This window comes from Ranitomeya variabilis, chromosome 3 (assembly GCF_051348905.1).
Source record: "Ranitomeya variabilis isolate aRanVar5 chromosome 3, aRanVar5.hap1, whole genome shotgun sequence".
Classification (NCBI taxonomy): Eukaryota; Metazoa; Chordata; class Amphibia; order Anura; family Dendrobatidae; genus Ranitomeya; species Ranitomeya variabilis.
Window position 1 is genome coordinate 282,978,348 of NC_135234.1, and position 17,408 is coordinate 282,995,755.

Consider the following 17,408-nt stretch of genomic DNA (forward strand, 5'->3'; position numbering starts at 1 on the left):
CCTGCATTTGCAGTTGGGCCATCTGCAGCTGGTACTCCCGCTGCGCTTGGGCCTCTCGCTCGGCTCGCTGGGCCTCTCGCTCGGCTCGGGCCTCTCGCTCTGCTCTCTCTTAGTATTGCTGGATCAGCTGCAGACGTCGGTCCAGGTCATCTGCGGAGCATTGTTGCAGAGCCAGCTGCAGGAGGAGGTCTGCGCCCCCTTGGTTGCCAGTAGGGCCCGTATTCAGTGGTTGGACCTCTGCTGCAACACCATGTTCGCTTGTGCCGGCTTCTGCGGCCTCTGCGCTCTGTGGCCTGGCTTGGTCTGCTTCGAGTTGCACCAGTTCAGCGACCATTTGAGTCTTGGTCATGCTGTGGGGGTTCAGGCCATGATACGTCCATATCCCAGCAAGAGCGTCCCTCTTCTGCTGGGTGTACCAGGCTTCTCCTTTCGCAGCCATGGTTGCCAAATAAAAGATAGGATAGAAAAACGAAGAGAAAGGGAGGGGATAATTACCAGTACACAATTGTCTCAAGACTAAAAAACACTGAGTTCGTTCTCCCAAACTTATTTGCGCAGAGTCCTCGCAAGAACTTTCTGCAAGTTTTTAGTGAGAGGAATGATTGCTCAAACCGAATCACTAATGCTCTAATATCCCACCGCCTTGCCACCAATTGTCACGATTCACACCGTGACTGTCAAGTTCCCTTAGCCGCGGCCAGCAGTTTGTCACGAAATCCACAGGGATTCCTGACCACTGCCACCAATAGGTCACGGATTGGCGTGACTTTAGACCAACAGACGGCTATCACATGTGCAGGGGGCTTATCTTAGTTATCCCTCCACTGCCACAATGTGATGAACAAAATACACACACAAGTTTAATGACCTCTTAGGTTACAGCAGGGGCTTATTTTAGATATCCCACTGCTCTTCAATATACCATGAACTGCAGGGATTTGTGTGTATCCCGCTTACAGTTCCACTTAAACCTTGCAGCTCTCTGGCGCCCCCCTTACCGGCAGGTCAGATTAGGTACTGCACCTAGGGTAATTAGTCGCCAGAAAGGCTGCCTGCTATGTACTGGCTATTGGGCACGGTGCAGCGAGGTGATAACTACTCCCGCTCGGGCAGGAACGATAATTATCAAGCCACAGTCGCTGCAGTGACACCTAACGGCCTGTACACGGTATTGCTGCCACCAGCTCCGATTAAACGGGTCCGAAGCTAACCCCCAAAACAGTAGCGTAATTTCCCTTCAAGAGACAGGGTACGTGTTTAGAGCAGGGAGAAATAACTGGCATGAAATACTATACCCCACAAGGTGTAGGCAGTGCTTTATAAAAATATTTTTACAAAGATGTTACAAATGAGACAATTGCAAATATGTACAAGGTAATTATGAAAATAAAAGGATTAAATGAAGAAAAGGTAACACTCACATATTCTCAGATCATTGCATTGCAGGCAACCATACGTCCCAGCTCATTGGATGTGCTGAGGGCACTTCAGGGAAGGACAAGAAGACTCCAATCTGCTCTCTTGGACGCCTGCCAGCACTTAAAACCTACAGTCTGTGACCTCACAGAAAGGGCTGGCTTTTCCAACCCCTCCTACTTCTTCTGCTAACTGATTTTTCCCTAACCTATATCTAAATTCTATAACTCCGCTACACAACATGTCATAGTTGTGAGAAACCCAGCATTCATCTGGGATTAACGTGGGCTTTCTAATGAGATCAAATATGTCCTATTATTTACAGAGCAATCCCTACTTCTTCACCCGATGGAGTTAGACGTCTGTGTTTAGAGTGATGGGTAGATGCTTCGATGGAGATCAAGGATATGTATTTATCATTCTCCTATCTTAAATAGTTTGCCTAATATCTCACAATAACAGAACAAAGGACTTTCAGATTCTAGAAGGTTCTAATCCAGTTAAAGCTGGGCACTTTCTACTACAAGAAATGCCGGTCGTAAATACCTTAGTGCGGGGGATGAGGGCTTGTGAGCTGAAAGTCAGGCATTTGCAGCCACAAGCTGTTACAGAATCACTCCAAGAAGGGGGGCTTAGCCCACAGCAGGCTAGCAAGAGAACTAAACTTATATGATATTTCCTACCATATCGTGACAATGGTCTAAAAAGCAGAAACGTGCCTGCAGGAGCCAAATCATCTTCATGCTGACAATGCCCCATCTCATGCTGCAAAGAATACCTCTGAGTCATTGGCTGCTATGGGCATAAAAGGAGATAAACTCATGGTGTGGCCACCATCTTCCCCTGACCTCAACCCTATAGAGAACCTTTAGAGGATCATCAAGCAAAAGATCTATGAGGGTGGGAGGCAGATCACATCCAAACAGCAGCTCTGGGAGGCTATTCCAACTTCATGCAAAGAAATACAAGCAGAAACTCTCCAAAAACTCACAAGTTCAATGGATGCAAGAATTGTGAAGGTGACATCAAAGAAGGGTCCTATGTTAACATGTAACTTGGCCTGTTGGGATGTTTTGGCATTAAATAGCTTTTTTGTTCAGTGAATGTGACCTCCTAATGCTGCAAATTCCACAAATGAGCATTTTCAGTTCTTTAAAACATATCAAATGTATAGAAATTCTACTGTGCATAATAATTTGGAACAGTGCATTTTGAGTTTTTATTCATTTTGGAGATTATACTGTTATCATTGGGAGGTTTCTTCAATAAAATTCGATGTATAATCGAACGGGTGATGACTTTTATTACACTGACTGTCATTTGCACCAACCATTTAGGAAAATCGGATAAAAATGTAATTTGCATAATAATTTGGAACATAGTGTATTTCCTTTCAGTGGTATGTTTGGATACTTTGTATCCACTTTTTAGGTTGTATGTATTCTTAACACACCCCACCTTAAATAAACTATGGGAATTATTGTTGACTTGAAGGTCCCAATTTATGTTTGATATGTCTTTGGATGTGTGTAATAAAAAAAATGATGTAGGGCAAGGGTGAGCAAACTGCGCACCACATGCTGCTTCCAGCCCGCTGGCAGCTCCAGTCCGGCCTTCGGATTGGAGGCCAAAAAGCTGCACCATGTTCACTGCCTGCCTCCCATCCGCCGCCACCTTCACCTCTATATGCATCCACAGGATGCAGATAGAGGTGAATACATTGGTGGAGGAGGTGCCACTGACCGCTTCTTCTACCAATCAGCATGTCAGACAGCTGATGTGATGACATAATTTGATTGCGTCAGCTGTGCACTGTGATGAGTCAGTGCAGAGGAGACAGGAGCAGAGGCAGAACGCAGGGATGGGAGAGAGGTGAGTGTGGTGTTTTTTCTCATGTGTATGGGATGTTTGAATGTATATAGAGAGGATATATGGGGCTCATGCTGTATATAGTAGGCTATGTGTGAATTCATACTATACATCGGAGTCTATGTGGGGCTCACACTGTCTATAGGAGGCTGCGTGGGGCTCACACTGTATAAAGGAGGGTATGTGGGGCTCGTAATGTATATGAGGCTATATTGGGCTCATACAGTATATAGAAGGCTTTGTGCATCTCCTACTGTATATAAGAGGCTATGTGGGGCTCACATTGTGTATAGGAAGCTATGTGAGGGCTCATGCTACGTATGGAAGGCTATATGAGGGCTTCTGCTATACAATGGAGGCTATATGGGGACTCATGCTATAAATGGGAGGCTATGTGGGGCCTCATGCTATATATATGGGATGCTAAGTGGGTGCTCATGCTATATATGGAAGGCTATGCAGGCTCTCATGCTGTATATGGGAGGCTATGTAGGGTATCATGCTGTACATGGGAGACAATGTTATCATGTTATCAAAAGCCCGATGGCCAGTCCGGCCCTGCCTACAAGTCGTAACCAGGCAGCAAGAGCTAACATTGGCAATTCCTAAGTGCCAGAGGCGGGCATATATAGCAGGGGGAGTGGCCAACACTGAACAGTTGAGGCAATCCAGGTAGGAAAGCTCCAAGATCTTCAGCCAAACATATTAACTTTTGCAAGGAAAAACCCTGCACTGTTTAATAAGATGGTGAAGTACTTCTAACCAGTGTAGGAGTTCGTGAAATGATACACCGCAATCTTCTGACCCCTCTCTGTTGCTGTATCCCTGCGACATTGAATTTGCATAAAGAAATATGATGTCTCGTATATAGAAGGTTTATTATTCACTTCACCTTATTATGAAGAGAGCCTCCCAACTCTCCCATGAGGAATGATATTGGGTGAGAGAAGAAGTATATTGAATTTTGACACCTGATTTTTTCTTTCTTCCTGCCACACCAATGTTTCTAGTTGTGGCTTAGTACCATCTCCACATTGAAAACACAAACACTATGTGAGAGAAAGCTTATGGCTAAACAATGCATTCAGCCAACAGATATCTAAGGTGTATGACCACCCATAAATCAAAATTTTACATTTGCAAGTAATTCTGATTATAGACAGGAGAACAATGTAGGAATGATACTCTCAATTTTTATTCAATATTATCAATTACAAGATTCATGAATCTATTATACTAATGTTCCACATTTGTTCACCTCATTTGTCATCCTCATTTACATTTAATTGAAAGCCCACCTTGGAGTAGAGAAGTTAAATTAGCACACAAATGTTTGAATAAATGGGGGTGCTCTATAGAAAGAGAGATGTGAGTTTTAACCCTGCCCTGACCCTTTGCTAACCTTTGTGCTTGTCAAAGTCAGCTTTCTTTTGTTTGACTTTTGAGTTGGTTGGTGTTAAGATTACAGGTAGACAACAATGGATGCTATCATACGATACCTCCTGCGACTTTTCATTTTACTTTTTGTGGTCTCCAAGACAGGAATCTTATCAGCTAGACATACAACAATGGGACAGAGATATATTCTATCTAGGAAAATAACCAATACTATGGATACAATATACAGCAAATGTATCATGGGAGGTATTGGTAAACCACAAATGGTAAGTGTACTAAAGATGCTATATAAATATATTACTAGGTGTAAATGGCCATTATGTACCAATCATAAACTAAAAGAAAATAACTCTCAAAATCTGACAAAAATTGAAATTAACATTGAATTACAGTATGTTAGAATTCAGTCACTGACCAACATAAATATGTTGATACAAATGTGTTATTTAAATTTCTGAGATGTCGTCTCTGATTTCAAGCAACATCAATCTGACATTTAAATTCTTATACATTGCAATGACAAGCTTTTTCAAAACTATTTATACAGCTTGAAGTATATCAAGTGATGTATATTTGTGTAATAAGGGAGTGTGGTCTAAGGATATCAACACCCTTTATCAAGGTGTCCAGAATAATTGCATGGCTTCTTTTCCTCAGGAAAAATGGGCCAAAAAGAGATTTAACCCGTTAACGACCACCGATACGCCATTTGACAGCAGCAATTAAGGGTACTTAAAGGGCACCTGTCACCCCGTTTTTTCAGTATGAGATAAAAATACTGTTAAATAGGGCCTGAGCTGTGCATTACAGCAGTGTATTTTGTGGACCCCGATTCCCCACCTATGCTGCCAAAATACGTTACCAAAGTAGCCGTTTTCGCCTGTCAATCAGGCTGGTCTGGTCAAAAAGGCGTGGTGTCTTCCCCCAGATCTTGCTTAGTTTTCCGTTGGTGGCGTAGTGGTTTGCGCATGCCCAAGGTCCCGAATCCACTGCGGCGGCCATTTTCCTGAAGCCGAGATGCGAACTCTGCTTCAGGAAAATGGCCGCCGCGATCTCCATCTGCGCACGCGCGGCATCCCGCGGCCATTTTCCTGAAGCCGCGGCCAGCAGAGCGCCGCTTCTGCGCACGCGCGGCCAAAGGAAGATGGCCGCCCCCACCGATCACCAATGAAATAGTGCACATCGCGCTCTTTTAACTCCCCTGTGCAGTGGATTCGGGACCTTGGGCATGCGCAAACCACTACGCCACCAACGGAAAACTAAGCAAGATCTGGGGGAAGACACCACGCCCTTTTGACCAGACCAGCCTGAATGACAGGCGAAAACGGCTACTTTGGTAACGTATTTTGGCAGCATAGGTGGGGAATCGGGGTCCACAAAATACACTGTTGTAATGCACAGCTCAGGCCCTATTTAACAGTATTTTTATCTCATACTGAAAAAACGGGGTGACAGGTGCCCTTTAAACCACAGTCCTGTTAATTAATGGCGCTGAAGAAAAATTGTATAGCGCCCCTGAGGGTAGCTGAGACCACAGAGAACATGATTCGTGTTGGTTTTTACAGACCCTGGTGATGCAATCGCCTTTATTAACGGTATAACTACGACCGCAAAAAGAAGAAAAAGTCTGATTCTCCATTTAATTTCTCTCTCCTCTGATGTGATCGCACCCCCTCCCCCCCCCGTACCTCTGGTTTCCAGGAATCCCCACCTGTGATGTCCCCCGGCATCTCATTCCGGAAGAAAATGGCAGGCACATGCGCAGTGTGCCCACCGAGATCTGCCGGCCGGCACCCGGCAACAATAGGAAAATTTTCCTATTGGTTCATTTTGATTACTGTGATAGACACTATCACAGTGATCAAAACAAAAAAAATAGTAAATAAAACCCACTTTAATCACCCCCTAAGATAGAGAAAAATAATGAAATAAAAAAAAATATTTCCATTTTTCCATTAGGGTTAGAGTTGGGCTAAAGTGAGTTGGGCTAAAGATATTGTAAGGGCTAGGGTTTCGGCTAGGGTTAGGGTAAGGTTAGGGCTAGGATTAAGGATAGGGACTAGGGTTAGGGGTGTGTTAGGGTTAGGCTTGTGGTTAGGGTTGGGATTAGGGTTAGGGGTGTTGGGGTTAGGTTTGTGGTTAGGGTTATCATTAGGGTTGGGATTAGGTTTGTGGTTCGGGTTATCGCTAGGGTTGGGATTAGGGTTAGGGGTGTGTTGTGGTTAGGGTTGTGGTTAGGGTTGGGTTTAGGGTTAGAGGTGAGTTGGGGTTAGGGTTGTGGTTAGGGTTGGGATTAGGGTTAGGGGTGTGTTGGGGTTAGAGTTGGAGTTAGAATTGGGGGGTTCCACTGTTTAGGTACATCTGGGGGTTTCCAAAGACAACATGGCGCTATCATTAATTCCAGCCAATTTTGCGTTCAAAAAGTCAAATGGTGCTGCCCCCCTTCTGATCCATGCCATGCACCCAAACAGTGGCTTTCCCCCACATATGGGGTATCAACGTACTCAAGAGAAATTGCAAAGCAAATTTTGTGGTCCATTTTCTCCTGATACCCTTGTGAAAATAACAAAAAATTAGTTCCAAAGTAAATTTTTTGTGAAAAAAGTAAAATGTTCATTTTTTCTTTCCACATTGCTTTAGTTCTCGTGACGCACCTGAAGGGTTAATAAGCTTCTTAAATGTGGTTTTGACCACCTTGAGGGGTGCAGTTTTTAGAATGGTGTCAGTTTTGTGTATTTTCTGTCATATTGACCCCCCAAAGTCACTTCAAATGTGAGGTGGTCCCTAAAAAAATGGTTTTCTAAATTTTGTTGGAAAAATGAGAAATCGCTGGTCAAATTTAACCCTTATAACGTCCTAACAAAAAAAATGTTGCTTCCAAAATTGTGCTGATGCAAAGTGGACATGTGGGAAATGTTATTTATCATTAGTATTTTGTGTGACACCACTCTCTGATTTAAGGACATACAAATTCAAAGTTGGAAAATAGCAATATTTTCTAAATTTCCGCCATATTTCCATTTTTTTCATAAATTAATGCAAGTCATATCTATTACATTTTACCACTAACATGAAGTACAATTTGTCACGAAAAAACATTCTCAGAATCAGTGGGATCAGTTGAAGTGTTCCAGAGTTCTAACCACATAAAGTGACATACTGTAGGTCAGAATTGTAAAAATTGGTTTGGTCATTAGGCAGCAAATTGGCTCTGTCACTAAGGGGTTAACTGATTTTTTAACTCAAAAATTGTTACAAGTCTTACAGAGAAATGCAGCACTCTTAAAATTGCTAAGATATTGGGGTGTAATAACAGAACTAACAAATGTTTGACTGCAAATTGTCAACAAGGTCGCAAAAAACACGTTGAGAATAAAAGTTGCCCATTCGCTGACAAAGATTTGAGACCAATTAAAGTTTAAGCGACCAGGAACCCATTATCCTTCATCTATTTTCCAGGAACCCATTATCCTCCAGTGCTGTCATATTCCAAAACTACAACCTCCATGGAGTATATACACATGCCAGAACTGATAACATGAAAAGACCATATTAATAGGAAATACTCTTTAAAGAGCAATATGGTAACCATAAGAAAGAAAAAAGAACTTACAATTCCCAAATGTAACTATTGATATAAGATAAGTAACAAATGCCATAAGGGGCAGTGCCCCTGAAGAAGCGGCAGCGAAACACGTGTTGGGGTATCCGAGCAGTGCCCAGTGCTGTCCAATGGGTGAGATATTACTTTATTCAGCATCTAGCCCTTCTCTGCTATACTTTCTTATACGTTACGGGTCGGTATTGTGGGTATTATAACACACTATACGTATAGAATAAGGAATAGGCTGGTTGTTACTATATGCAGCTCACCCATTTGTATACTTTTTTGCTGGGGTACTCATATGTATATATATTTTTCTAACAATAGTATATGGTGTCATTGGTAGAGTACCCTTGTGTTATGGATAGCCTGCCTCTGCCTGTTTGCATCGTCATATAACTTACCTGTCCAGTAATTTGGGGTTTTATTGTGTGTACTTATTTGCTTGTTTTTTGTATTGATGTGCTAATAAAGCTTTGTATACATTTTTCTAAAAAATGTTCTTATGGAATTTGTTACTTATCTTATATCAATAGTTACATTTGGGAATTGTAAGCTCTTTTTTCTTTCTTATGGTTACCAACCTCCATGGAAGCACAAGATGTTCAGTGTACAGAGACATGGTCGAGGTAAGGAAGGCTGAAAAAGGACCACCGCTAAAAACAAAGGCAAAAGAAGACAAAACGTTAAGGCTAGGCCAAGAAATATCTGAAGACAAATTTTTCAAAGGTTTTATGGACTGATGAGATGAGAGTGACTCTTGTCGGACCAGATGGATGGACCTGTGGCTGAAACAGTATTAGGCAGAAACCTCCACTACAACTCATGCCAGCAAAATGGAAGTGGGGTACTGCTATGGGCTGGTATTACTAAAAATGAACTCCCAAACTTACTGCCAGTTATTAAAAGACACTTTCTTTAAGCAAGTGGTACAGGAAAGTTTGAATCTTTCAAGAAAACCATGATTTTTTTTTTGTAGGACAATGCTCCATCGCATGCATCAAAGTACTTCACTGCTTGGCTAGCCTGTAAAGGCCTTAAGGATGAAAGAATAAGGACATTCCCCACTTCCTTACCTGATCTAAATCCTATTAAGAACTATTGGGCCCCTCTTCTTAAAGGGGAGATTTATAGAGAAGGAAAATAGTACACCTCTTTGAACAGTGTCTCCGAGGATGTGGTTGGTGCTACCAAAAAATATGATGGTCAGCACAATGGCTCAGTGGTTGGCACTGTAGCCTTGCAGCTATTGGTACTCTGATTTCTTGTCACACTCCAAAGGCATACTGAAAGACATCTAGATTGTGAGCCCCAATGGGGATAGTGCTGATAATATGTAAAGAGCTGCTAAATATGATGTCACTATATAAATGTGTAAAATATATAAATAAATCTTCAACAGATTAAGAAACTGACAAACTCCATGCATGTATATATTGCTCTTTTTTAAAATGAAAGAAGAGTATTTTTGGACATTTTGAGTTGCTTAGTTATCCTCACTTTAACAAATAAAAATAAACCATTGAGATGGGAACATTTATGTTTTTCATATAGTTGAATAATAATGCATCAGCCTAATACTTGCCCAATAATTATGCACACATAGATATCCTCCCTAGACAAAACCTCACTTTCTCAAAATATTCAGGTTTCAGTTTTATTAACCTGTTAGATTGACTGACAGCAATGTAGTTGGTCAATCACAAAATTACTAATCAAAAATATAAATTGCCTAATAATTCTTCACACAGTGTATGCAACAGAAACTTAGGTGAGAATTAATAATCCATTCCTTCCTCAAATTTTAAATATCAGTAGGACAGAAGCCACACATCATCAGGATAATGCTCTTTTATAGAAATTATAAAGGTGTACATGCAGAATTGTATTTGATAAATTATTGCGCCTTCATGTCTGTACTGTCTCATTAATACATTGTGACTAGTGTTGAGCGATACCGTCCGATACTTGAAAGTATCGGTATCGGCCGATACCGGCAAAGTATCGGATCCAATCCGATACCGATACCCGATACCAATACAAGTCAATGGGACTCAAGTATCGGACGGTATTCCTGATGGTTCCCAGGGTCTGAAGGAGAGGAAACTCTCCTTCAGGCCCTGGGATCCATATTAATGTGTAAAAGAAAGAATTAAAATAAAAAATATTGCTATACTCACCTCTCCGACGCAGCCTGGACCTCACCGAGGGAACCGGCAGCGTTGTTTGCTTAAAATTCGCGCTTTTCCTTCCTTACGTGAAGTCCCGGCTTGTGATTGGTCGCGTGCTGCCCATGTTCTGTCTTGTGATTGGTCGCGTCGCGGTCAATTTTAAAATGCGCGCGTGTCCAGCCTCCCCTGACGTCACGGCTTGTGATTGGTCGCGTCGCCCATGTGACCGCGACGCAACCAATCACAAGCCAGAACGTAATTTTAAAATCCTGAAGGACCTAAAATTACGTCACGGCTTGCTGTGATTGGTCGCGTCGCGGCCACATGGGCGGCACGCGACCAATCACAAGCCGGGACTTCACGTAAGGAAGGAAAAGCGAGAATTTTAAGCAAACAACGCTGCCGGTTCTCTCGCTGAGGTCCAGGCTGCGTCGGAGAGGTGAGTATAGCAATATTTTTTTATTTTAATTCTCTCTTTTACACATTTTTACATTAATGTTGTTTCGATACCGATACCCGATACCACAAAAGTATCGGATCTCGGTATCGGAATTCCGATACCCGCAAGTATCGGCCGATACCCGATACTTGCGGTATCGGAATGCTCAACACTAATTGTGACCGAATTATGTGCTAACTGATGCAATGTCTAAACAGTTGAGTTTGATAAAAGTCCCCTTAAAAACAGATATAAATAAGAACATGCTACCTATTTTAACACTCTTTAGAATGCACATTATTATGAGACACTCAGTTTCAATTGTGGACTCAGAAAGAGGACTTTATGAAGATCTAGCCATGGCCAAGTCAATTCCCAAGGAAGGGTTAAGGTAGGTTCTCATTAGCACTTCTAAAGAGCCTTGAGGAAATGTCTGAGCATTTGTTTTATAGACACAAATCTCTAGCAGATAGGCTCAAGTACATGGACTTTTAGAAGAGTTATTTAATGAGTACAACAATGTGCATATGTGTAGAAAGAGGTGCAAATCACTCATAATCATGTCATCCACTCCCAATTTGCATTCATTCAAGATTTCTCGTTTCACAGAACACAACTATATTTGACATTGATGAACATAATATTTACTTCAAAGAATAATGAATGAAGTGAAGTTTAAATTCATACTGAATTCTTTGCTGACTGGCTACAGACATTTTTACATACTCGTTTGAAGTGTGATGCTTCTCATATATCTAACTAAGCAAATTAATGACCATACAAAAATGATTGAAAAATAAATAAGCATTTACATGGTATCAACACAAGAATCTGCACTGATGTATTGGTGGAATATACGGTATGGTCATTCTACTATTCGATAAGACATTACCCATCTTTAGACAGTATGGTTAAAGAGAACCTGTCAGTATGATTATGTAAGTTAGTGTTAACTTGCAAAATCATGCTGACAGGTTAAGTTTAAATTAAAGTCAATTACCCATTAATCATTGCGAAGTTTTATCAACATCTTAATTTCTACCATAAGCTTTTCTTTCACAGTGCAAGTCTCTACATGCTGCAATAGACCAGATAGCAACATCATTTCCTTAAAGGGACCCCGTCATGTGCAAAAATGCTATTTAGCTGAAGGCATAAGGTTAATCTGCAGGTGAATAGCATTAAAATCCTGCCTGACCACCTTACGAAAAGCATGGCAACCGTGAGGAAATAAACTTATATCCTTCAAGGTGTCGCTTGCTTTCAGTCATAGGGGTGTGCACAGAGGGTTACAGTCATCCAAGTGGTGGCAGTAATCAATCCTTGGCAGTTTGACTGACAGCTCACTGTGCACATACATGCTTAGAACGTGCTGTCATAAAAAAGTGTCAGGAAGTGATTACTGCTGCTTCTCATAGTATTGCCTCACCAACACCAGAGCTCCTGCAACCCTCCAACCTACTGTCTCCTTCCCCACCATCCAGTAGAATGTAAGCCCACAAGGGCAGGGTCTTCTTCCCTCTGTATCAGTCAGTCATTGTTAGTTTGTTTACTCTAAGTGATATCTGTAATTTGTATGTAACCCCCTCATGTACAGCACCATGGAATCAATGCTGCTGTATAAATAAGTAATAATAATATTGTGAGCAGTGACCATAATCGCTCTGTGCTTGCCACTATGACTGAAAGCAAATATCTCTCAGGAAGATATAAACTAATTTCCTCCAAGTAGCCCTACTATCATTAAGGCAGCCAGGTAGAATTTTAACACTATTTACGTCTAGATTAACCCTATATATGCATGTAAATAGTATTTTTGCGCATTGCAGGTTCCCTTAAAAAAATCCCAATTACTGGTGCAGAAAACTAAGTTGTTTAAAGGAAACCTGTCAGCTGAATTTGGCGGGACAGGTTTGCGGTCATATGGGCGGGGTTTTTGGGTGTTTGATTCACCCTTTCCTTACCCGCTGGCTGCATGCTGGCCGCAATATTGAATTGAAGTTCATGCTGTGTCCTCCGTAGTACATGCCTGCACAAGGCAATATTGCCTTGCGCAAGCGTGTACTACGGAGGACACAGGATGAACTTCAATCCAATATTGCGGCCAGCATGCAGCCAGCGGGTAAGGAAAGGGTGAATCAAACACCCGAAAACCCCGCCCATATGACCGCAAACCTGTCCCGCCAAATTCAGCTGACAGGTTCCCTTTAAACATTCAGACTTCCTGGTCCAATCCATAACATCATACACATTCCAATGCAAAGTTTGCAATGTGAATCACTAAGGCCCCCTGGAAGTGGCTGCATGCCATAATAGAATTTATGTGCAGCAGCACTTAAAAGGTTAAACAAATATACATATTAGACAAGAAGCACTTCCCCCAAAACAAACTATATACAGATGTTCCATTTTGTAACTTGCATATTTTAAAAAAACATAAAAGTGGAAGATGTAAATGAATGTAGACCCCCTTGAGTTTTACCAAGTTTGGATCAATGTTATGGGTCTAAGCAATCTTGTCCGTCAGCTCTATAATCCTTAACATAAATTTGCACAGAACTTACTTATTTTCTTACCTTGCAATTTGCTCGGTGGAGAAGAACTTGACTGTGTGTGATGTGGAGACCCATGTGACATAAGTGGATTCATATTGTGTGGATGCGATGACCCTGTACTATAGGCATCCATGGCTAATTTCTGTCGAAAAGCTTCTTCTTTCCGCCTGTTTGCAAACCAATTGTAAACACGAACTTCTGTCACTAAATTTGATCCCAGGCCATGAGCCTTTGATGGTGATACTCCTCGTTGTAGACATTCTGCTCTGTAAAACATAAATCACAAGTATGATAAGAAAAAAAAGATAAGAAGAAATGTTTTCCTCTATGGTACTATTTTGGATCCTCTGTGGTACTTTCCTCTGTGGTACTTGCCAACCATTTGGACAAACACAAATTAAAAGTGTGTTAAGTATTAGATATGTGTATTTATTTATTCTGCTCGGCCTACAACCTGCAACAGTGACCCCATTCTTTCACATCTCCTGCAGTCTCTCTCACCAGTGGTCACTACTCACCTGACAAAAATATTTAACCTCTCTCTTTCTTCGGGTATCTTTCCCTCCTCATTTAAACATGCCATCATAACCCCTTTACTTAAAAAGCCATCCCTGGACCAGAACTGCACTGCTAACTACAGACCTTGTATAAAAAGGAGAAACAGGGAGCCTAGAGTACAAATATACAAAATTTTATTATTAAAATGTAGGACATAAAGCAAAAACAGAATAATAGAGATACCACGACAATACAAGAGAGGGAACAAAAAAGGAACTGCTCTATCTGTCCGCCACCCCAAAGCACTACATGTAATAACTGTAAATAGGCACAGATACAAGATGGAAAATGGTAAGTGCCAGTATCATATAAAGTGCTAAGAAAATGGGAGGCACAAAGCGCATGGTATAGAAGCACTGCTGTGTGGCTATATAGGAAAACAGTCTAAGGGCCAGTGCCCTGTATATTTATATAAAAGCCCGCCACACCGCAGTAATAAACAGAAGTGCCATGCTTACCAAGATTAAGGGAGGCGGATAGGAGAGGGTCCCACCGGTGGAGGAGCCCCTACAGACCTGTCTGACCTTTCCTTCATCTCTAATCTCCTGGAACGCTTGGTCAACTCCTGTCTAATCCGCTATCTCTCGGATAACTCTCTTCTCGACCCCTTACAATCTGGTTTCCGCTCTTTAAAACTCCACTGAAACTGCCCTCACTAAAGTCTCTAATGATCTAATAACAGCTAAATCCAAAGGTCACTGCTCCCTGCTGTTTCTCCTGGATCTCTCTGCCGCATTTGACACTCTGGATCACCAGCTCCTCCTCACTATGCTCCGCTCTATAGGCCTCAAGGACACAGCCCTCTCCTGGTTCTCTTCCTACCTCTCTGACCGCTCCTTCACTGTATCTTTTGCCGGCTCCTCTTCCTCTCCTTGTCCCCTTACTATCGGGGTTCCACAGGGCTCAGTCCTAAGTCCCATCCTCTTCTCTCTATACACTGCCCCTATTGGACAAACAATCAGCAGATTTGGGTTCCAGTATCATCTCTATGCTGATGACACTTAACCCCTTCACCCCCAAGGGTGGTTTGCACGTTAATGACCAGGCCAATTTTAACAATTCTGACCACTGTCCCTTTATGAGGTTATAACTCTGGAACTCTTCAACGGATCTTGGCGATTCTGACACTGTTTTCTCGTGACATATTGTACTTCATGTTAGTGGTAAAATTTATTCGATATAACTTGCATTTATTTGTGAAAAAAATGGAAATTTGGTGAAAATTTAGAAAATTTCGCAAATTTCCAACTTTGAATTTTTATGCCCTTAAATCACAGAGATATGTCACGCAAAATACTTAATAAGTAACATTCCCCACATGTCTACTTTACATCAGCACAATTTTGGAAACAAAATTTTTTTTTGTTAGGGAGTTATAAGGGTTAAAAGTTGACCAGAAATTTCTCATTTTTACAACACCATTTTTTTTTAGGGACCACATCTCATTTGAAGTCATTTTGAGGGGTCAATATGATAGAAAATAACCAAGTGTGACACCATTCTAAAAACTGCACCCCTCAAGGTGCTCAAAACCACATTCAAGAAGTTTATTAACCCTTCAGGTGTTTGACAGGAATTTTTGGAATGTTTAAATAAAAATGAACATTTAACTTTTTTTCACACAAAATTTATTTCAGCTCCAATTTGTTTTATTTTACCAAGGGTAACAGGAGAAAATGGACCCCAAAAGTTGTTGTACAATTTGTCCTGAGTACGATGATACCCAATATGTGGGGGTAAACCACTGTTTGGGTGCATGGCAGAGCTCGGAAGGAAAGGAGCGTCATTTTATTTTTCAATGCAAAATTGACTGGAATTGAGATGGGACGCCATGTTGGGTTTGGAGAGCCCCTCATGTGCCTAAACATTGAAAGCCCCCACAAGTGACACCATTTTGGAAAGTAGACCCCTTAAGGAACTTATCTAGATGTGTGGTGAGCACTTTGAACCAACAAGTGCTTCACAGAAGTTTATAATGCAGAGCCGTAAAAATAAAAAATCATATTTTTTCACAAAAGTGATCTTTTTGCCCCCAATTTTTTATTTTCCCAAGGGTAAGAGAAGAAATTAGACCACAAAAGTTGTTGTGCAATTTGTCCTGAGTACGACGATACCCCATATGTGGGGGTAAACCACTGTTTGGGCGCATAGCAGAGCTCGGAAGGGAAGGAGCGCCATTTTACTTTTCAATGCAAAATTGACTGGAATTAAGATGGGACGCCATGTTGCGTTTGGAGAGCCCCTGATGTGCCTATACATTGAAACTCCCCACAAGTGACAGCATTTTGGAAAGTAGACCCCTTAAGGAACTTATCTAGATGTGTTTTGAGAGCTTTTAACCCCCAAGTGTTTCACTACAGTTTATAACGCAGAGCCGTGAAAATAAAAATTCTTTTTTTTTTCACAAAAATTATTTTTTAGCCCCCAGTTTTGTATTTTCACAAGGGTAACAGGATAACTTGGACCCTAAAAGTTATTGTCCAATTTGTCCTGAGTAAGCTGATACCCCAAATGTGGGGGGGAACCACTGTTTGGGCGCCTGGCAGAGCTCGGAAGGGAAGGAGCGCCATTTGGAATGCAGACTTAGATGGATTGGTCTGCAGGCGTCACGTTGCATTTGCAGAGCCCCTGATGTACCCAAACAGTACAAACCCCCCACAAGTGACCCCATATTGGAAACTAGACCTCCCAAGGAACTTATCTAGATGTGTTGTGAGAACTTTGAACCCCCAAGTGTTTCACTACAGTTTATAACGCATAGCCGTGCAAATAAAAAATATTTTTTTTTCCACAAAAATGATTTTTTAGCCCCCAGTTTTGTATTTTCACAAGGGTAACAGGATAAATTGGACACCAAAAGTTGTTGTCCAATTTGTCCTGAGTACGCTGATACCCCATATGTGAGGGAGAACCAGTGTTTGGGCGCATGGCAGAGCTCGGAAAGGAAGGAGCGCCATTTGGAATGCAGACTTAGATGGATTGGTCTGCAGGCGTCACGTTGCATTTACAGAGCCCCTGATATACCCAAACAGTAGAAACCCCCCACAAGTGACCCCATATTGGAAACTAGACCTCCTAAGGAACTTATCTAGATGTGTTGTGAGAACTTTGAACCCCCAAGTATTTCACTACAGTTTACAACGCAGAGCCGTGAAAATAAAAAATCCTTTTTTTTTCCCACAAAAATGATTTTTAGCCCCCCAAATTTTTATTTTCCCAAGGATAACAAGAGAACTTTGACCACAAATGTTGTTGTACAATTTGTCCTGAGTACTCTGATACCCCATATGTTGGGGTAAACCCCTGTTTGGGCGCACAGGAGAGCTCGGAAGGGAAGGAGCACTGTTTTACTTTTTCAACGCAGAATTGGCTGGAATTGAGATCGGACGCCATGTCGC

At 41.7% G+C, this 17,408-nt stretch overlaps 1 protein-coding gene across 1 annotated transcript in view; it reads right to left on the reverse strand.

Annotated features, from left to right (window-relative positions):
* The window catches only part of HNF1B (HNF1 homeobox B), a 294,307-nt gene that overhangs the window by 199,414 nt on the left and 77,485 nt on the right, over nucleotides 1-17,408 (reverse strand). Inside the window, exon 4 of the mRNA XM_077295511.1 lies at nucleotides 13,474-13,718. Coding sequence (XP_077151626.1) covers nucleotides 13,474-13,718 — 245 coding nt within the window. The remainder of the gene's footprint in view (nucleotides 1-13,473; nucleotides 13,719-17,408) is intronic.